This window comes from Scyliorhinus torazame, chromosome 8 (assembly GCF_047496885.1).
Source record: "Scyliorhinus torazame isolate Kashiwa2021f chromosome 8, sScyTor2.1, whole genome shotgun sequence".
Lineage (NCBI taxonomy): Eukaryota > Metazoa > Chordata > Chondrichthyes > Carcharhiniformes > Scyliorhinidae > Scyliorhinus > Scyliorhinus torazame.
Window position 1 is genome coordinate 52,476,888 of NC_092714.1, and position 23,200 is coordinate 52,500,087.

The window sequence follows — 23,200 nt, forward strand, 5'->3', positions numbered from 1 at the left end:
TTGAGTGCTCTAAATTTATTTTTAAAAATGAAAAGGCAGATCCCTCCACATAAGCAAATTCACACTTAGCTAGTATCTCTCAGGAGCTAATCCTTTATGATTTGAACCCGACTTGGTGTCAGGCAACATATTGGGGTAAAGTTTTGCCTTCGCCACCTAGACAGCAAATCAGCAGAGCAGGTCGCCTCTAATGGGATGACAATTGGGAAAACCAGGAAATCAATGCTTTCTCATTACCAGCCAGGTGGTCAGGATAGAAAATCATTCCATTTGTATTTAAAATAAAAATCCCTCCTAGTCAACAAATATCCAAGCACACCTGTTAAAAGTAGGATCTGAACAAAGTTCCTTCTACTTTGCTCTAACAATTTCCTAAACTTCAAATGTGAATGTTTCTATTTCCCACATCGGCCATCTTAATGTTCAATCTGAGTAAGACTGACAGTTTGGGCAATTTTCTGCTGTGAACACATACAATCCAGGACATTACTGACATTGTCCAAACCCTTTTCATATAAAAACCTTGCAATCAGCACAGAGAAGAAACTTTGATCAGAACATTTTGTGCTTGATTCAAATCCAGATACTGGAAGTAAAAAGATGGCTTATTAACTCACCGTGTCAGCCAGTTCAAAGGATTGCTTTTATTGTGGCCTCTTTGTGAAAAATGTCTGATATTGTTTTGGGTTGACGACTCCATTACTGAGATGACAGGTTGCAATGAAGAATAATGGGTGATTGAATACTATGATGCAGTATTGCAACCTGGAGTTATAAAATTACCAGAAAATAATATGCATACACCAATGTCAGATTACACTGATTACAGAAATTTGCCTTTCAATTTATTAAAACATTTATTAACAAGGGACAACCAAGTATCAAGTGGAACTAAATATTTTGTTACAAAATCACAATAGGATGAAGTATAAATAGCCAAATAAGTTAGAATTCCATCAGGTAAATATTCTAATTGTTGAAGGTAATATACATTGCTGAACATGCTGTGATATATTCCAGTGGGGCGTTATTTTTATACAGGATGAAATATTTCAGTGCTGTGCAGATCTATAAATCACATAAAACCTTTGTTCTTGTATTGCCTAACTGCTTTATTGTTTCTTCTGCCTCTGACAGATGACGCAGCAACAAACAAATCCCAAGTTGGTAAGACTTATTCTGTTAATTTTCTTTTGAGTTTTAGATCATCATCAAATTTCCCAAGTTCAAAATGTCTCGTTGTCCCTTATCACAATATACTTCACTGGTGCCTTCAACAGAGTAGAGGGAAGGTAATTTGCTTAGGTTGCTATATATAGCATTGTTATAATTGTGCTTCTCAAAATTACCTCTGGCCTAAACCTGCTTCTTCTGAACGTGGAACAAGAGAGTGACACAGAGCAGGTATTGGAAAAATGTATGATAACATGCAGGGCATAATACAAAAGGAGTTAAAAAGCAAAGAATTCTACACAGGGTACTCCTGAAGAGCATTGGGAAGGCAGCTGCAGAGGCATCCATTTACTTTGTAGTAGCATCCCATCTCTGAGTCAGAAGCCTTGCAGTCCTGACTACTGCGAACTGGAACCCTGGCTCTAAATTCAGGCAGCAGGGATGCCCGCATCTGGTGAGTGTGGATGCCACCTCCATTCCCATGCTCCATAAAAGAGGTGGGAGCCCATAAAGCCCTGCCATCATAGAGGACTAACTTCCAAACTGCAACCAAGGAAGGAGCTTTGCTGTTTTGTCTCTGAGACATTTAATCAACCTGTTTACTCTCACACTGCTTCACATGTTTCCCCAAGGGGTGGAGATATCTGAAAACAACAACACGGATTGCCTAGAACCTTGAAAAATAGATCCAGAGTATAAGTGTTGTCCAAGAGACAAAAAACAAAGAACAAAGACAATTCTTGCACGGGACCAGGCCCTTCGGCCCTCCAGGCCTGCACCGACCATGCTGCCCATCTGAACTAAAAGCTCCTACCCTTCTGGGGACCATATCCCTCCATTCCCATCCTATTCATGTATTTGTCAAGACGCCTCTTAAAAGTCATTATGGTATCTGCTTCCACTACTTCCCCCGGCAGCGGGTTCCAAGCTCCCACCACCTTAGTAATTGACCCTTCCACTCTGTCCATTCTCCTGATAATCTAGTAGACTTCTATCAGTTTGCCCCTCAACCTCCAGTGTTGCTCCAGTGAGAACAAACCAAGTTTCTCCAACCTCTCCGCATAGCTAATGCCCTCCATACCAGGCAACATCCTGGTAAATCTTTTCTGTACCCTCTGCACAGTCTCCATATCCTTCTGGTAGTGTGGTGACCAGAATTGAACACTATATTCCAAGTGCAGCCTAACTAAGGTTCTATAAAGTTGCAACATAACTTGCCAATTTTTAAACTCAGTGCCCTGGCCGATTAAGGCAAGCATGCCGTGTGCCTTCTTGACTACCTTCTCCAACTGCGTTGCCACTTTCAGTAACCTGTGTACCTGTACATCCAGATCCCTCTGCCTATCAATACTCTTAAGGGTTCTGCCATTTACTGTATATTTCCCATTTATATTGGACCTTCCAAAATGTATTACCTCACATTTTTCCAAATTAAACTCCATCTGCCATCTCTCCGCCTAAGACTTCAATCAATCTATATCCTGCTGTATCTCTGCAGGTCCTCATCGCTACCCGCAATTCCACCAATCTTTGTGTCGTCTACAATTTTACTAATCAAACCAGTTACATTTTCATCCAAATCATTTATATATATATATTACAAACAGCAAGGGTCCCAGCACTGATCCCTGAGGAATGCCACTAATCACAGCCTTCCATTCAGAATCGCACCCTTCCACTGCTACCCTCTTTCTTCCATGACCGAGCAGTTCTGTATCCATCTTGCCAGCTCACCTCTGATCCCATGCGACTTCACCTTCTATACCAGTCTGTCATGAGGAACCTTGTCAAAGGCCTTACAGAGGTCCATGTGGATAATGTCCACTGCCCTACCCTCATTAATCATCGTCGTCACTTCCTCGAAAATATCAATCAAGTTAGTGAGACATGACCTCCCCTTCACAAAACCATGTTGCCTCTCGCTAATACATCCACTTATTTCCAAGTGGGAATAAATCCTGTCTCGAAGAATCCACTCCAATGATTTCCCTCCCACTGACATAAGGCTCACCATCCTGTAATTTCCTTGATTATCCTTGCTACCCTTCTGAAAAAAGGAACAACAGTGGCTATTCTCCAATCCTCTGGGACCTCCTCTGTAGCCAGTGAGAATACAAAGATTTCTCTCAAGGCCCCAACAATTTCCTCCCTTGTCTCTCTCAGTATTCCGGTGTATATCCCATCAGGCCCTGGGGACTTGTCCACCTTAGTGCTTTCCAAGTCTCCCAATACCTCCGCCTTTTGATCTCAACATGACCCCAAACTATCTACGACCTCCCCAGACTTATCCACTTTGGTGAATACTGACTCAAAGTTCACATTTAATACCTCACCTATTTCCTCTGGCTCTATGCACAGATTCCCCCCCCCCCCCCCCCCCTGTCCTTGAGTGGACCAACCCTCTCTGTGGCTACCCTCTTGCACTTTGTAAATGTATAAATGTCCTTGGGATTTTCCTTAATCCTGCTGGCCAATGACTTTTTGTGCCCCTTTTCACCCTCCTGACTGCTTGCTTCAGTTTCTTTCTACTTTTCTTGTATTCCACACTTGCTTTGTGTATTCCCAGCCTCCTAGCCTACTTATCCTTCATCTTTACAGGAACGTGCCGGTCCTGAATTCCTATCAATTTACACTTAAAGCCTCCCACATGCCAGATGTTGATTTGCCCTCAAACATCTGCCCCCAATCTACATTCTTCAGTTCCTGCCTAATATTGTTGCAATTAGCCGTCCCCCAGTTTAGCACCTTCAGCTGAAGACTACACTTATCTTTATCCATCAGTACCTTAAAGCTTACTGAATTGTGGCCACTGTTCCCGAACTGCTCCCTACTGAAACGTTGACCACCTGGCCGGGCTTGTTCCTCAATACCAGGTCCAGTACGGCCTCTTCCCTAGTTGGACTATCTATATACTGTTTCAAGAAGCCCTCCTAGATGCTCCCTACAAACTCTGCCCCTTACACAGCCCTAGCACTAAGTGAGTCCCAGTCAATATAGGGGAAGTTAAAATTACCACCACAACAACTCTGTTACTTTTATACCTTGCCAAAATCTGCCTACATATCTGTTCCTCCATCTCCCGCTGGCTGTTGGGAGCCTGACAGTAAACCCCCAACATTGTGACTACACCCTTCCTATTCCCGAGCTCTACCCATATCGCCTCGCTGTATGAGCCCTTCGAGGTATCCTCCCGCAGTATAGCTGTGATATTCTCCTTAACCAGTAGTGCAACTCCCCCACCACTTTTACACCCCCTCTTTCCCACCTGAAACATTTGTATCCTGGAATGTTAAGCTGCTAATCCTGTCTTTCCCTTAATCAAGTCTCTGTAGTGGCAACAGCATTATAGTTCCAAGTACTAATCGAAGCTCTAAGTTCATCTGCCTTCCCTGTTACACTTTTCGCATTAAAACAAATGCACTTCAGTCCACCAGACCCTGTTTGATCAGCAACCGCACCCCCACCTGCTCTTCCTCTGAGTCTTATTGGCCCTACTCTCTAGTTCCCCTTCAGTTAATTCACCTTTGTTTTGGTTCCCACCCCCCTGCCAAACTAGTTTAAATCCTATTACATTTGGAATTCCATTATTTGAGCATAAGAGCACAAGACATAGGAAGACGAGTAGGCCATTCAGCCCCTCGAGCCTGCTCAGCCATTCAGCAAGATCACCGGTGTTCCAATCATGGCCTCGACTCCACTTTCCTGTTTGCCCCCTTAACTCCCTTGCAGATCAAAAATCTGTCTAACTCAGGATTGAATGTATTCAATGGCCTGCTCTCTGGGAAGAGATGTCCAAAGATTTACAAACTTCTGAGAGAAGAAATTCTTTCTCATCGCTATCCTAAATGGAAAACCCATCATTCTGAAACAGTGCCCCTTTTCTAGATTCTGTCATGGGGGAGATATTCCCTCATCATCTACCGTGTCAAGCCCCCTCAGAATGAGATTTGGGCATTGCTGGCTCGGCCAGCATTTATTGCTCATCCATAAATGGCCTGGAGAAGGTGGTGGTGAGCTGCCTTCTTGGACCGCTGCAGTCCATAGGTTGTAGGTACACTCACAATTTCAAGATTTTGACCCAGTGACAGTGAAGGAACGTTGATGTAATTCCAAGTCAGGATGTTGAGTGACTTGGAGTGGAATTTCCAGGTGATGGTGCTCCCAGGTATTTGCTGCCCTTTACTTCTAGTTGGTAGCGGTCATGGGTTAGGAAGCTGTTGCCCAAGGGAGTCTTGGTGAGTTCCTGCAGTGCATCTTGTAGACAGTACACACTGCTGTTACTGTGCGCTGGTGGTGGAGGGAGTGAATGTTTGTGAATGGGGTGCCAATCAAGCGGGCTGTTTTTACCTGGGTAATGTCAAGCTTCTTGGGTGTTGTTAAAGATGTACTCATCCAGGCAAGTGGAGAGTATTCCATCACATTCCTGACGTCTGGCTTGCAGATTGTGGATAGGCTTTGGGAGCCAGGAAGTGAATTACTCGCTGAAGAATTCCTAGCCTCTGACTTACTCTTGTAACCATGGCTACACTATAACTAGTCCAGTTGAGTTTCTAGTCAATGGTAACCTCCAGGATGTTGATAGTTGGGGATTCAGCAATGCTAACGCCATTGAATGTCAAGGGATGATGGTTAGATTGGAGATGGTCATGTCCTGGCACTAATGTGGTGAGAATGTTAATTGCCACTTGTCAGCCCAAGTCTGGATATTGTACAGGTCTTGTTGCATTTGGACATGGATGCTTCTGTATCTGAGTAGTCATGAATGGTGCTGAACATTGTGCAGTCATCAGTACACATCTCCACTTCTGACCTTATGATGGAAGGGAGGTGATTGATGAAGCAGCTGAAGATGGTTGGGCCCAGGACACTACCCTGAGGAACTCCTGCAGTGATGTCCAGGAGCTGAGATGATTGACCTCCAACCACCACAGCCATCTTCTTTTGTATTCGGCATTACTGCAACCAGCAGAGAGTTTCCCCCCAAATTCCCATTAATTCCAGTTTTGCAAGGGCACCTCGATGCAACGCCCAGTCAAATGCGATCTTGATGTCAAGGGCAGTCATTCTCACTACAACTATGATGTTCAGCTGTTTACCCATGTTTGAACCAAGGCTCTAATGAGGTTCGGACTTAAGTGACCCTGGCGGAACCCAAACTGAGCGTCCGTAAGCAGGTTATTGCTGAGCAAATGCCGTTTGATAGCACTGTTGATGACCCATTCCATCAGTTTACTGATGATCGAGAGCAGACTAGTCGGGCAGTAATAGGTGGGTTGGATTTGTCCTGGTCTTTGTGTGCAGGACGTACCTTGGCAATTTTCAATAAAATCACCTCTCATTCTTCTAAACTCCAATTATGACAGGTCCAACCTGCCCAACCTTTCCTCATAAGACAACCCCTTGATCCCTGGAATCAAATCAATGAAATTCATTTCAACTGCCTCCAATGCACGTATATCCCTTCTTCAATCAGGACACCAACTCTGTACACAGTACTCTAGGTGTATTCTCACCGATGCCCTGTACAGTTGTAGCAAGATTTTCCTGCTTTATATATGTTTTCCTTGCAATGAAGGCCAATATTACATCTGCCTTCCTAATTAATTGCTACACCTGCATATACTTTTAGTGATTCACGTATGAGGACACTCAGATCCCTCCATATCATTGTATTCCGTAGTCTCTCTCTATTTAAATATTATTCTGCTGTTCTATTCTTCCCACCAAGGGGGACAAACTCACATGTTCTGACATTATACTCCATCTGCCATTTTTGCTCAATTCTTAATCTACTTATATCGATTTGAGACCCTGTGTATCCTCAAACTTGCTTTCCTATCCATCTTTTCATTGTCAGCAAATGTGGCAAATTAATATAGGTTTTAAATAGTTGAGGCCTAGATTTGATCCCAATGGCACCTCGTTACAGAAAACCTGAAAATGACCTATTTGTCCTGGCTCTGTTTCCTGTTAGAACATAGAACATAGAACATTACAGCGCAGTACAGGCCCTTCGGCCCTCGATGTTGCGCCGACCTGTGAAACCACTCTGAAGCCCATCTACACTATTCCCTTATCGTCCATATGTCTATCCAATGACCATTTTAATGCATTTAGTGTTGGTGAGGCCACTACTGTTGCAGGCAGGGCATTACACGCCCTTATTACGCTCTGAGTAAAGAACCTACCGCTGACATCTGTCTTATATCTATCTCCCCTCAATTTAAAGCTATGTCCCCTCGTGCCATCCGACATCCGAGGAAAAAAGCTCATACTGTCCACCCTATCTAATCCTCTGATCATCTTGTATCCTCAATTACGTCACCTCTTAACCTTCTTCTCTCTAACGAAAACAGTCTCAGGTCCCTCAGCCTTCCCTCATAAGATCTTTCCTTCATACCAGGCAACATTCTGGTAAATCTCCTCTGCACCCTTTCCAATGCTTCCACATCCTTCCTATAATGCGGCGACCAGAATTGCACGCAATATTCCAAATGCGGCCGCACCAGAGTTTTGTACAGCTGCAACATGACCTCATGGCTCCGAAACTCAATCCCTCTACCAATAAAAGCTAACACACCGTACGCCTTCTAAACAACCCTCTCAACCTGGGTGGCAACTTTCAGGGATCTATGTACATGGACACCGAGATCTCTCTACTCATCCACACTGCCAAGAATCTTACTATTAGCCCAGTACTCTGTCTTCCTGTTATTCCTTCCAAAATGAATCACCTCACACTTTTCTGCATTAAACTCCATTTGCCACCTCTCAGCCCAGCGCTGCAGCTTATCTATGTCCCTCTGTAACTTGCAACATACTTCCGCACTGTCCACAACTCCACCGACTTTCGTGTCATCTGCAAATTTACTCACCCATCCTTCTACGCCCTCCTCCAGGTCATTTATAAAAATGACAAACAGCAGTGGCCCCAAAACAGATTCTTGTGGTACACCACGAGTAACTGGACTCCAGTCTCAACATTTCCCATCAACCACTACCCTTTGTCTTCTTCCAGCTAGCCAATTTCTGATCCAAACTGCTAAATCACCCTGAATCCCATGCCTCCGTATATTCTGCAGTAGCCTACCGTGGGGAACCTTATCAAACACTTTACTGAAATCCATATTCACCACATCAACAGCTTTACCCTCATCCACTTGTTTGGTCACCTTCTCAAAGATCTCAATAAGGTTTGTGAGGCACGACCTACCCTTCACAAAACCGTGTTGACTATCTCTAATCAAATTATTCCTTTCCAGATGATTATACATCCTATCTCTTATAAACCTTTCCAAGACTTTGCCCACAGCAGATGTAAGGCTCACTGGTCTATAGTTATCGGGGTTGTCTCTACTCCCTTTCTTGAACAAGGGGACAACATTTGCTATCCTCCAGCCTTCTGGCACTATTCCTGTAGACAAAGATGGCTTAAAGATCAAAGCCAAAGGCTCAGCAATCTTCTCCCTAGCTTCCCAGAGAATCCTAGGATAAATCCCATCCGGCCCAGGGGACTTTTCTATTTTCACACTTTCCAGAATTGCTAACATCTTCTCCTTATGAACCTCAAGCCCTTCTAGTCTAGTAGCCTGAATCTCAGTATTCTCCTCGACAACGTTGTCTTTTTCCTGTGTGAATACTGACGACAAATATTCATTTAGCACCTCTCCTATCTCCTCAGACTCCACGCACAACTTCCCACTACTGTCCTTGACTGGCCCTACTGTTACCCGCGTCATTCTTTTATTCCTGACATATCTATAGAAAGCTTGAGGGTTATCCTTGATCCTACCTGCCAAAGACTTCTCATGGCCCCTCCTGGCTCTTCTTAGCTCTCTCTTTAGGTCCGTCCTAGCTAACTTATAACTCTCGAGCGCCCTAACTGAACCTTCAAGTCTCATCTTTACATAAGCCTCCATCTTCCTCTTGACAAGTGTTTCGACTGCTTTAGTAAACCACGGTTCCCTCGCTCGACCACTTCCTCCCTGCCTGACAGGTACACACTTATCAAGGACACGCAGTAGCTGTTCCTTGAACAAGCTCCACATTTCCATTGTGCCCACCCCCGGCAGTTTTCCTCCCCATCCGATGCATCCTAAGTCTTGCCTCATCGCATCATAATTGCCTTTCCCCCAGATATAACTCTTGCCCTGTGGTATATGCCTATCCCTTTCCATCACTAAAGTAAACGTAATCGAATTGTGGTCACTATCACCAAAGTGCTCACCTACCTCCAAATCTAACACCTGTCCTGGTTCATTACCCAGTACCAAATCCAATATGGCCTCCCCTCTCGTTGGCCTATCCACATAATGTGTCAGGAAACCCTCCTGCACACATTGGACAAAAATGGACCCATCTAAAGTACACAAACTATAGCGTTTCCAGTCAATATTTGGAACGTTAAAGTCCCCCATAACAACTACCCTGTTGCTTTCGCTCTTATCCAGAATCATCTTTGCAATCCTTTCCTCTACATCTCTGGAACTTTTCGGAGGCCTATAGAAAACCCCTAACAGGGTGACCTCTCCTCTCCTGTTTCTAGCCTCAGCCCATACTACCTCAGTAGACGAGTCCTCATCAAACGTCCTTTCTGCCACCGTAATACTGTCCTTGACTAACAATGCCACCCCTCCCCCTCTTTTACCACCTTCCCTGAGCTTACTGAAATAGCTAAACCCCGGCACCTGCACCAACCATTCCTGTCCCTGCTCTATCCATGTCTCCGAAATGGCCACAACATCGAAGTCGCAGGTACCAACCCATGCCGCAAGTTCACCCACCTTATTCCGGATGCTCCTGGCATTGAAGAAGGCACACTTTAAACCACCTTCCTGCCTGCCGGTACACTCCTACAACTTTGAAACCTTACTCATGACCTCACTACTCTCAACCTCCTGTATACTGGAGCTACAATTCAGGTTCCCAATCCCCTGCTGAACTAGTTTAAACCCTACCGAAGAGCATTAGCAAATTACCCCCCCAGGATATTGGTACTTCTCTGGTCCAGGTGTAGACCATCCCGTTTGTAGAGGCCCCACCGACCCCAGAATGAGCCCCAATTATCCAGATTTCTGAAACCCTCCCTCCTGCACCATCATCTCGCTATCACGTGGCACAGGTAACAACCCTGAGATAATAACTCTGTTTGTCCTAGATCTAAGTTTCCACCCTAGCTCCCTGAATTCCTGCCTTACATCCCTATCCCTTTTCCTACCTATGTCATTGGTACCTATGTGGACCATGACTTGGGGCTGCTCCCCCTCCCCCTTAAGGATCCCCAAAACACGATCCGAGACATCACGGACCCTGGAACCTGGGAGGCAACACACCAACCGCGAGTTTCTCTCGTTCCCACAGAATCTCCTATCTATCCCCCTAACTATGGAGCCTCCAATGACTAATGCTCTACTCCTCTCCGCCCTTCCCTTCTGAGCAACAGGGACAGACTCAGTGCCAGAGACCTGTACCCCATGGCTTACATCTGGTAAGTCCCCCCCTCAAACAGTATCCAAAGCGTTACTAAGGGGAATGACTACAGGGGATCACTGTACTGACTGCTTCCTCCCAGCCCCTCTCACCGTCACCCATCTATCTTTATTCTTCGGAGTAACTACATCCCTGAAGCTTCTATCTATAACCACTTCTGCCTCTCGAATGATCCGAAGTTCATCCAGCTCCAGCTCCAGTTCCCTAACGTGGTTTTTCAGGAGCTGGAGATGGGTGCACTTCCCACAGATGAAATCAGCAGGGACACTGGCGGTGTCCCACACCTCAAACATTCTGCAGGAGGAACATTGTACTGCCTTCCCTGCCACCCCTCTAGATAAAAAAAGAAAAAGCAAGAAAGAGCTTACCTGTTATTCACTCTACCCCTTAGATTAAAGGAGGCGGAAGGGTGGGCGACTCTACAAGTGTAGTGTCTAGGGTTTAGAAACTGCCCAACTTAAATGCAGGTAAAAATAAAACACTTAACCAGCAACCACTGCGCCCCACACAAAAGCAGCAATCAGCTGTTATGAGCCTGCACAAACAATTTAAATCTTTACTGCTTACCCAGCAGTCGCTCTGTCCTCACTCTGACTGGATTCAGCTGTAAACTCCCTACAGTAAATTTACTCCCCTTCTTCTCAGGCAGTCACTCAGCAACCATTGCGCACTGCACGATAACATCTCAGGGAAAAGAAAAACTACTTACCAGTCATCAGTCAATCACTTACCTGCAGGCTGTGACGTCACTTGACAACAGCTCCTCCACAAACCACCTTCAAGTTATGGTGACCACAATGCACGTATGTAAATTTCCCCCGCAACAGCCAATCAGCAGCTCCACTCTACTGCCCTCTGCTGGATGCTTGTCTTCACTTGAACAGCTAGGGTCTCTTGCACAGGTACACCTTCAAGTTACGGTGACCACAATGCACGTATGCAAATTTCCCCCGCAGCAGCCAATCAGCAGCTCCGCTCTACTGCCCTCTGTTAGTTAATCAATCCTGTATCCATGCTCATAATTTCTCCCAAAACCTTGAATTCTTATCTTGTGTAGTAACCTTTTATGTGGCACCTTATTGAAATCCAACTTACTGGTTTCCCTTTATTGCCCTTACTTATGACATTTTCAAAGAACGCTAATGAATTTGTCCAAACCAATTCCCCTTTCATAAATTATGTTCATTCTGCTTGATTGTATTTTGATTTTCTGAATTTCCTACTACTGCTTTAATAATACGTCTTGTGGCACAGTGGGCAGCACCCTGCCTCTGAGCCAGGAGGTTCAGTTTTGAGTCCCACCTCAGGACTTGATGGCCATGGAAGACATAGGAACATAGAAAATAGGAGCAGGAGGAAGCCATTTGGCCCTTCAAACCTGATCTGCCATTCATTATGATCATGGTTAATCATCCAACTCAATAGCCTAATCCCGCTTCTCACCATATCCTCTGATCCCCTTTGCCCAAAGTGCGATACCTCACTACTTCTTGAAAGCATAAAGGGCGGGATTCTCTGTTCCTGAGACTAAGTGTTGACGCAATCCTCTAATGGACCAATGTACTTTAGCTACTCTCTTCCTTTTTATATCATTGTAGAAGCTTCTCTTTTTCGATCTTTTATGAGTTTACTCCCTTTCTAATTTCTCCTACTTTATTTTTTTCTTTGAAGACATGACCAGTTGAAAGCGAACATATCTGACATCAGAATTTAAATCATCATTAGGAAGGTACAGATAAATCACGTACAATCAACATGGAGCTATTAAGGGAAGATCATGGGGGCGATTCTCCGATATGGAGGCCAAGTGTTCGCGCTGTTGTGAACGCCGTTGCGTTTCACGATGGCGCGAACAGGGCCCGGGCACGTGCCACAGGGGGCCAGCACGGTGCTAGAGCGGTTCACGCCGCTCCAGCGTCCTTACACAGCGCCAAATGGGCGCAGCGCCAACCCGCACATGCGCAGTTAGGGCAGCCCAATCCTGCGCATGTGCAGTCAGGGCAGCCCAATCCTGCGCATGCGCAGTTGGGCCGCGCCATCCTGCGCATGCGCGGGGAACGTCTTGCACACGGTGGCCCCTCACCAACATGGCGGCGGTGTTCTGGGGCTGCGCACGGAAGGAGGTAGGCCCGGGGGGGGGAGAGCCCGGTGGGCCCCGATCGTGGGCCACCACCCCGGTGAAGGAGCCCCCCTCCCTCCCCCACAGGCTGCCCCCCCCAGAGTTCCCCCCAGCAGCGACCAGGGGTGGACGGCGCCGTTGGGAGACTGTTGTGTCGTAGCGGCCGCTCGGCCCATCTGGGCCGGAGAATCGTCGCTCGCTGGTTCTCCAGCGCGCCGCTGGTTTCCGGGGGGTGGGAGAATCATGTGCGGGGGCCGGGGCGGCGTGGCACGATTCGCGCGGCGTCCCGGTGATTCTCCCACCCGGCGTGGGGGGGAGAATAGCACCCCATGTCTGACAAAGAACCACTGAATTTTTTGAGGAGTCAATAAAGGCAGCACATTGAGGACCAATGAGGGTAGCACATTAGATTTTAACAAGGTCCCATATGGCAGACTGATCAGAAAAGTAAGAAAACATGGAATGCAAAGGCAAGTGACAAGTTGGTTCCAAAGTTGGCTAAGTAGGAGGAAGTAAAGGATTAGCATTTTTGTAACTGGAAGGCTTTTTCCAGTGGGGTTCCACAGGGTTCAGTACTAAGCCCCCTGCTTTCAGATTTTGGCCACGATTCAACTGATTAAAAACAATGTGCTGCTGCTGGCGGGGAAACCAGTGAGTTTCCCATTGGTGCTGGCAGTGCTAATCGGGTGCGATTCAATAGCACTTGGAAACTCCTTTGGAGAGGGGTGGGTTTTGTACTGGCTTTGAGAGGGCAGGGCCTAAACTCACTTACAGGTCCCACTCCTTGGAGATCAAGGAGCAGGTCCAAGCCCTCCAACCCCCACTTCCCCTGAAGGGCTTCCACGGTGCCAAGGGGGCACCCCTTTCCCTCGCACTTGGAGTCCACAGTGCCTGTTCCCTGCTTGCCAGGACCAGCAGAGATTGGCGCCCGGGTAACTTCCAGCAGGGGAGCAGGTCCATAGCAAGAGTCCGGAGCATTCAGCCTCAAACTTGGTCAGTATATTTAAGTGCAGGTTGATCAGCTGTAATCAAGTTTTCCCCTGCTCTAGGCGAGAACCTCATCAGGCCAGGCACAATGGATCAGGAGATTCGCAACGGGTTTGACGCCCGGCGAGAATCCTGTTCTGGCCCTCTTGCCCAGTTCAACGGGCCATTGTGTATCCCGGCTGGGGCTAGTGACTCTGGAGAATTGCCACCATTGATTTAAATGTAAGGTACTTAATTAAGAATTCAGCAGTCATCATGTGATTGACCGTGACGAAGTAAACAGTGAACTGCAGGAAGATGTCAATGGACTGGTCAGGTGAGCAGAAAAGTGGCAAAAGGAATTCAATTCAGACAAGTGTGAAGTAATGCATGTGGGGAAGGCAAACAACACAAAGGAATACACAATAAATGGTAGGTTACTGAGGAATGTAGCTGAACTGAAGGGCCTGATGGTGCATGTCCACAGATCCTTGAAGGTAAAACTAGGTAAGGTGGTTCAGAAGGTACACAGGATACTTTCCCTTATTAGCTGGGGCATGCAATTTAAGAGCTGAGACTTTATGCTGGAACGTTACAAAACATAAGTAAGTGTAGGCGAGAGTACTGCCTGCACTTCTGGTCACCTAGTTACAAGAAGGGATCATGCTGGAAGATATTGTCAAAAATTCATATTTTTAGCTATGCAGAGAGATTGAATATGTTAGGGGTGTTTTACGTTGAACACAAGACACTGAGGGGTGATTAAATTGAGGCACATAAAGTTAAATGGACCAGAATTTTACACTCCACCATCGGCAGGTTCTGAGGTTGTGGGTTGGGGGGGGTGGGGGGGGGCCTCAAATAGCGAGGTGGGGAGCCTCAAATAGCACGGACAGCATTCTTTCCCACTCTGACCCAGATGCAATTTTACAGTGGGGATGGCAGAGCCTCACATGGGAAGCCCACCCTTGCCCTTATGAAGGCCGCTTAATCTCGAATGAGAAGAAGGCGGACGTTAATTGGAAGTCACTTTCAGCCTGAGGACATCATCCCCTCAGGGACCTGAGAGATCCAGCCCTCCCTTCCCAACAGGATAACCTCGTCTTACACTGAGATTGCCCTGTCCCCTCCTGACCCTTTCCCGCCCCCCCCCCCCCCTCCCCTCAGCCCATCCCCTACCCTACCCTCGCCCTCCACCCCTGGTACTTACCTGAAGTGTGGTCCAGGCCTTAAGTTCAGGCCCAGCGATGCAGTGCCTCTTCCTGTCACTGCAGTGCTGGGACTGAACTGATTGGCAGATAGCTCTCCAAGGCGGGACTTCCATCCAAATGTGGACAGAAGTCCAGCCTGCTGTTAATTAATACTCAATTGAGTGTGAAATGGCAGCGGGCCTGTCAGCGTCAGCAGGAATGCATACACGCCGACTCTTGGGTGCCGTGCGCTTACGATCCTGAAAATTCAGGCCCATGGTGTCTATATAGCAATATCCAATGAGCTATAGATTTAAAGTAATTAATAGGGGGGAGTGTTAGAGAGGGGGGTCGTCTCGGCGATTTACGGGAGGATTTTGGAGGAGGATAAGATGTTCAGAGAGGGGTTAACACAAAGTGGGAGGAAGATATGGGAGCGGCGCTGATGGAGGGATTGCAGTGTGAGATGCTGCAGAGGTGAACGTCTTGACTGTGTGCGGGGTTGGGGCTGATACAGCTGAAGGTGGTGTATAGGGCGCACCTTACAAAGTCTAGGAAGTGCCGGCTGTTCGAGGGGGTGGAGGGTGTCTGTGAGTGATGTGAGAGGGCCCTGCAAACCATATACATATATTTTGGTCCTGCCCGAAATTGGTAGGGTTTTGGAGGGCTGTTTTCAGAACCATTTCGGGGGTTCTGCACACTGATGTGGAGCCCGGTCCCCCAGAAACCATACTCGGAGCGTCGGACTGGCTGGAATTGCAGCCCAGCAACTTTCACTGCGCGGCCAGATGTCAGGCAAAGATGGCGGAATTCTCCTTTATGGATCCTCTACCCATCAGGAGAGTCCCCCTCACCACACCAATATTTCCTTTCACACTTTATGCTCCTCCCCTGCCTCTCAAATCTGGCCCCCCTTCCCAAACCCCTCATCAGCCTGACCATGGCAAAATCCCTCCCACTTACCTTGCTATTGCTCTCCATTGAGGGTTGTATGTAGTCCCAGAGGTGGCTACCACTCCTGCGTGGCGTGCTAGGAGCACAGAACTATATGACATCTGATTGGCTGGCAGCTATCTGAGGTGAGACTTCCTGTTCCTGAGGGGTGGAAATCCCACCTCTTCCGGTCAATTGAACATTTAATGACAGCCATTCTTCTCCTGGACAGCGATTTTCCCGACTGACATTCTAGCCTGGGTGGGGGTGGTCATGGTGCCCCATAAAATCTAGCCCTATGTTTTCCTGCACCTGCTCACCCACATCCATCATCAGGAGAGAACAGTATGGCAAATTTTGTACTGTGTATAACTATTGCCTATCTTTTAAAATAGATACAAAGGTCCCTTGAAGTCATAACATACTCAAAACATTTACCTCTTTAGGTGATGCTTAAATCAGATCTCGGAATGTGACGACTAGAGGCATTACACAGTAGCTTCATTGCACTGTTAGTGTAAGCCTACTTGTGACAATAAAGATTATTTTTATTTGTTTTATAGTTTGCATAAATAAAAGTAGCACTTAAGCCTCAAAATCGAGTTGTCAATGCTGAAGTGGAATCTTATTCAAAATAACGCAACTTAATTTACTATTATATCTCTGACCTTTTTTCCATTTTCTTTTCAGGCAACATGGGAAAAACTACCTTTCATTTCAACTCTGTGACAACTTCATTAGTTTCTGGAATTGTTATCCTGAGTGTGATGACCATTTCCTTTTTTATAACCTCTGTCGTTTTGAATAGGAAACGGCAAAATAGTACCACTTTAACTGGAATCAGAAATCCTGTTTTTAACTAGCTGGATCTGGATAATTTGGATGGTTTTCTTATCTACATAATACAGTTGGTTAGCATATTTCCTGATTACGCTATTTTAGGGCAGGAGGTTATGAGATTTTTTTTTCATTCTAAGAATCAAGCATAGAGCTGCTAAATGTTTTTGTAATCCAGTTCATTTTTATTTCCTACCATATAACAGAGTCAGAAAGGAACACACAATTATTCCTACAGTATCTCAGTGATATTTTAATGTAAAGTCTCATTTCTTGGACATCAGCTGGGTTGGTGAGGAGCGAGTGGCTCTACAAGGTTGGCAGCAAGTTGAACGGTTGGCAATCATGGTGGCATCTGCTTGGTAACAGAGCCCAACTATCGATTAAACTTAAATATAGAAGGGAGAGAAGAAACTTTGAGCCAGTTGTGGCATTTAGAAAATGTTTTGACTTGATTTCTGTGCTCACAAAGCTGAGGAATGATACCGCAGGCACTCAATGCTGACATCAAGCATTCCCAGGTCCGAAAAAAAAACATTTCCCCTCTGGATCAGTGTGGTATTTCCAATTCCCACTGGCTCCATAAAACAAGGTTGTCATTTACGTGCCAGTTTCCTGCTGTGGGTTCATTTTTAGTGGAATTGAGTTGATTAATTTTATATTAGCCTTTTAACGCCAACAGGTTAAAGGAGATTTTTATTCCGTCAGCAAAGGCTGAATATGAACCTCTGCAGTATGTTTCACGGATATAGAGGCTACCCCCAATTGGCTGGCAGCGTGAGATTCTGATCCCACTGCTGTCAATAGGGCTTCCCATTCTATGCACCCCTTGCCACCAGGAAACCCGTGGCAGAGGTTTGCTGCCAGCGGGACCAGATGATCCTGCTAATAAGAACGACTGTAAAATTCCATCCCATCTCAGAAAGAACAGGTCAACAAATTCATTGTATCACCCAGTTTTTGTTGGAAACATTTTGAAAAGCTGTACTTTTCACACTACAGTTTGAAATGTCATCCTTGTGCAAACATCCTCATGATTTGTTTCCTTTTTTTCTTATGGACATATTCTATCAGTGTTACAGTAACATGTCACCATGTCTCAATTCTTAAGTAGTGTTGATCGTTCCATTTTGGGTATTTCTAAGAACAAAGGACACTGAGTAAGAGGTATTTCAATTAGTGGCTGTTATTGCAAACTTCGACATGATGAAGATTTTACCTTAAGGAGGACATACTTAATAATTAAAAAGAAAAACGGGCAGAGTATATAACTGCCTGTTTTACACCATTGCCCGAGACAGAAAAATTTCACTCACATTGCCTGTAAAGAATTGAAATATTAAATAGTGACAAAAAAAGGTAGGTCTAATGCGAAGAAAGGAAGAGCTTAATTTCTATCGTAGCTTTTATGACCTCTGGATGTCCCAAAGTGCTGTATTGTTAATGAAATAATTTTGAATTGTTGTCACTGTTGTATTGTGGAATTGTGGCAGTCAATTGTACATAGCAAACTCCCATTATCAGCAATATGACAATGACTGAGGGATGTTGACTGAGGGATTAATATTAGCCAGGACGAGGGATACCTTCTCTGCTGTTCTGCAAAATAGTGGCATGGGATCTTTTACATCCACCTGAGAGGGCAGATGAGGTGCCAGTTTAATGTCGCACCTTAAAACAAAAGCAGTGCTTCCAATAATGTAACAGGGGAATTGAGGGCTGGTTTAAGCTCAGTTAGCTGGACAACTAGTTTGTGATGCAGAGCAAGGCTAGCAGCTTGGGTTAATTCCTGTATCGGCTGCGTTATTCATGAAGGTCCAACTTTCTCAACCTTGCCCCTCACCTGAGGTGTGGAGATCCTCAGGTTAAATCACTGCCAGTGAGCTCTCCTCCTCAAAGGGGAAACAGTCTCTGGTCATCCGGGTCTATGGCGACTTTACGTTTTACTCCCCGGTACTGCGCTGGAGTGTGAGCCTTGATTTTTATGTTCAAGTCCTGAAGTGGGACTTGAACCCAAACCTTTGGATTCAGAGATAAGTGTGACAGCAACCGAGTCACAACTGGCATGACCCCACAAAGCAGAAGGAAGTAGGCAATGCCAAGAAGCACAGAATAGCCAATACCACACTGGGAATAGGAATACATCACTACAGCACCGACCTTCTGCTCCTTCGACTGAACTTTCTTGCTGGCAATTCGGGATCAGGAAATTTACTCTATATTCTATTGAATGGGGGTAATTTCCTAGAATTGTGTTTGCAATGGCGAGCCTTGCCCATCAGTAGTTTTGGAAAAGTGGTGGGTGGGTGTTCTCCACATTTTGTGATCCATTAAAATTCTAAATAAAATGATTAGAGCTTTCCTTGCACTCTATTAACTTAAATAAACAATTTGCTACAGTATCTAGATAGTGAAAATGACTCATTGCCTATTACTTTCAGGTGCCTCCGCTAGAAGTAATATGTCTAATTGCCTGCAGCTTGTTTTGTTATTTTCTACAGATTTTTTTAATGTGTTAAAAATGACCTGGGTCACCTTTTTGGAATTTTTAGTTTTGAAAATATCAAAACTAAAGTGCACCCAAAATCTCAAACCTGTGCAAAGAAAATCCACTCATAAGAACTGCTGCCAAATGAAAAGTCTTACGATAAAGTCCTAATTTTTCCAAGCTTTGGAAACAATGTAAATGCATAAGTAGAGCAGATTGTCCCATCAGACACAAACACTCAGAATGTTCCAGAAGTCCACAAACTGGTGGAGTTTATAGTAGGTGTAAGTTTGAGTTATTCTGAGTGTAAATTGTAGCATCTCCTGAGAAAATGGGCTTAGTTCTGATTGCCAATAGTGGAATAATTTGCTGTAACATTAACTCACAACAAGTGTATGGATCACTCCAGTGAATGAGTTTGAAACACATCATTCTCTTGATGTTCAATACCTCAGTAACAATGTGCACTGCAGGGCTGTACTCTGATGACATTGTCATTCATAAGACAATTATATAATAAATTGTACGTAAAGAAAATGTCTCTGTCTATCTTTTCTTGCACCATATTAAGACATTTGGATATTATTTGGCTCATTTTCTTCCTATACATAGCAACAGCAGTTGCACTTCTAAAGCAATCCATTGATTTGAAAATGCTTTAGGGTGTCCTGATAGCCAAGTTATCCACCATATCTCTAAAACTAATTTGGGATCAAAGCTGTTGAATTAGATGCAATGTATTTAAAATCAATTTAATCTTCTGGCAGACCAAACGTCCGAAAATTAGCAACATGACCGAACAATATGGGGCGACCTTACCAACAAGAAAAGTAAATGTCCGCACAATTCAAGGTAGACTCTGTAGCACTGTGGTTAGCACAGTTGTTTCACAGCTCCAGGGTCCCAGGTTCAATTCCCGGCTTGGGTCACTGTCTATGCTGAGTCTGCACGTTCTCCCCGTGTCTGCGTGGGTTTCCTCCGGGTGCTCTGATTTCCTCCCACAGTCCAAAAATGTGTATGTTAGGTGGATTGGCCATGCTAAATTGCCCTTAGTGTCCAAAAAGGTTAGGTGGGGTTACTGGGTTATGGGGATAGGGTCGAGGTGTGGGCTTAGATGGGATGATCTTTCCAAGGGTCGGTGCAGACTCGATGGGCCAAATGGCCTTCTTCTGCACTGTAAATTCTATAATTATATTGCACCAGACATTTGACATTAGGAATCAAAAGGTTTCTGGACCACGCAGGCACATATCTGTTGCAGCACATGCCAGACACCATTTTGATGAGCATATTAATGCTGGCATTGTGAGCATGTGCCAGAAGTATACAGATCATGACATCAGTAAGGGTGTGATGCGCAATCAATTACTCTCGAGACAAGGTGAGTCATAACTAATAGGCTTTAATCTGCTAAACTGTTCCCCAGCAGCTTCGATACAGAAAGTGAAGTCTGCTGGGACGGCATCGGTTCTTATACTCCGCCTCTCGGGGTGGAGCTATGTACATCAGCCAATGGTAGACCCCTGGGTCTAGCCAATGGTCATCCACCTCTCAGGTACCGCAATACCTGGTATTACCACAGGATGTAATGCTGATTTGACTACAATCAGTTCTGGCACTTTCAACCTCGCTATTCTCACTAAAATCCTATCCTAAACAGATACAGCTGAATGGACATTTAGGAATCCTTATCGCTTACCAACTGCCACTGAACCTCGAGTGGATCTTCCGCTAGCCTGGGATGTTTGGTCACCCTTGAGTGTTCCTCACCGCCGCTGCTGCTGCTCCTCCAGTCCTCAGGCCACATTCACCATTGCCTCACTTGCCACCACCATTCCTGATCACAGGGCTCACTCACTACCACCGTTCTGGGGCTTGGGCCTCGCTCGGCACCGGTGCCACTCCAGTCCACAGGCGTCATTTGCCGCCACAACCACCACACACCTTCCACCTGCATGCTGCTCCTCCAATCACAAATTCTTTCTCTCGCAATTGCTGCCGATAGCATGAGCCTATCAGCAGCAAACACGGAAGAGAAGTGGCCTGACATTGGAGGAGCAGCTCCTTACAGAATTAGTGACTTCCAATGGGGGGGTGTGAGGATGAATTTTCTTTGATTGGTTACCCCTAGGCTTGAATTTTACAGGAATTTTGGGGGCTGTTTTGAAAACTGTCCTAGACTGCTTGTACCAATAAAAATAAAAACCTGAAATATTTACTTGTGAATTAACTACAAGTACATAACTATTTTATCTCCAATGCATTTTTCTGTGTGGAATGGAATAATGTATTATAAGTTGCACATACGCGTATGGTCAATCACAGGATATGCAAAAATGACATTACACAATATACCATATTTTACTTCTGAACAGTGGAGGAATCAACCAGCTCAATATCTGCCTGATCATGATAATTTTGGGAAATAAAATACCAATGTTGAAAATATGTCCCCTCCGTGCACATTAATTATGCCTATAACGCATATTCTTACATCAGTTTAGATTCAAGGCTTGAATATTTGGCATGGCAGGCTCTCGCTTCCTGCCATTCGAGGATTGGGCAGGAAACACATTTAATGAGTTTTAAGTGGCTGCAGGCAGGACTTCTGGCCCTCCTTTGGGAGGAAGTCCCACTATAGAGAGCTGTTGGTCAACTGTTCTCCAGTCCTTGCAGCAACAACACTGTAGTGGACAAAAGGAGAAATGCAGGAAGATGCCTGAGACCATTTCTTTTATTGAGAACAAAATTTAATGTCTGTATCTATGTGCAACAAAAACAGATGAACTGGTAGTGCAGTTAAAGATGAATAAGTATGACCTAATCACCATTACAGAGATGGCTGCAGAATGGCATAGATTGGGACCTAAAGATTGAGGTATGTGACTTCTAGGAAGGATAGGGAGCTAGGAAAAAGTGGAGGGGTGGCTCTGTTAATTAAAGACAACATTAGCACAATAGGGAGGTGTTATAACATGCCTGATTACTACTGGTTGGGGACTATTGCCTATCCCACAATCCTTAGTGAATATGAGCTCCCCCAATGAGGAGGGCGGAGAAATCATTAGCAGAGTCACCAACATAAATAGAGCTGGCCAGTGTGGAACCAGCTAGAGAGGAGAGAGCAGTGGTGGAGCACTGCTGCTGTTGCATATATGTAATTGGAAATAAAGTTATTTCTTTCGATTCTCAAACTCGTGCTAGATTCTTCGTGACCCTCACAAAACTGGCGATGAGGATGAGATGTTATAACCTGCCTGATTATTAATGGCTGGGGACTATTTCCTAACCCACAATCCTTGGTGAGTATAAGCTCCCCCAATGAGGAGGGCGGAGAAATTACTACCAGAGGCACCTGCATAAATAGTGCTGGCCAGTGTGGAACCAGCTAGAGAGGAGAGAGCAGTGGTGGAATACTGCTGCTGTTGCATATATGTAATTCTAAATATAGTTATTTCTTTTGATTCTACAAACTCGTGCTGGATTCTTAGCGACCCTCACAAAAGGAGGTACGATCTAAGTTGAGGAAACCAGGAAGTGGTTTGGGTAGAGATGAGGAATGATAAATGCAACAAATCGCGCGTGGAGGTGGGGTACAGGCCCCCGAATAATTATCACATGGTAGACAGGGTATCAAAAAAGAAATAATGGAATAAAAGCAAAATTCTGCGAATGCTTGAAACCTGAAATAAGAACAAAATACTGGATAAACTCAGCAGGTCTGGCAGCATCTGTGGGGAGAGAAACAGAGTTTAACGTTTCGTGTCCATATAACTCTTCTCTCAAGAAATAGGGGGTGTGTGTCAGAAAGATACGGTGATTATCGCGGAGGATTTTAGTCTACAATTAGACTGGAACAACCAGATGAGCAAAGGTAGCATAGATGATTCATTCATAGAATGTCTTGGAGATAATTTCTTAGATCAGCACCTTCTGGAGCTAACCAGGGAGCAGAGTATTCTTGCCCTGGTACTGTGCAACGAGATAGGATTAATTAATGACCTC

General features: G+C 45.2%; 1 protein-coding gene across 1 annotated transcript in view; it reads left to right on the forward strand.

Moving 5' to 3' along the window:
* Positions 1-16,938, forward strand: part of LOC140428852 (zona pellucida-like domain-containing protein 1) — a 119,778-nt gene extending 102,840 nt beyond the window's left edge. The window contains exons 10-11 of the mRNA XM_072515506.1: positions 1,138-1,167; positions 16,561-16,938. Of these exons, the coding sequence (XP_072371607.1) occupies positions 1,138-1,167; positions 16,561-16,733 (203 nt within the window). The 3' untranslated portion in view covers positions 16,734-16,938. The remainder of the gene's footprint in view (positions 1-1,137; positions 1,168-16,560) is intronic.
* Positions 16,939-23,200: the final 6,262 nt, after the last annotated feature.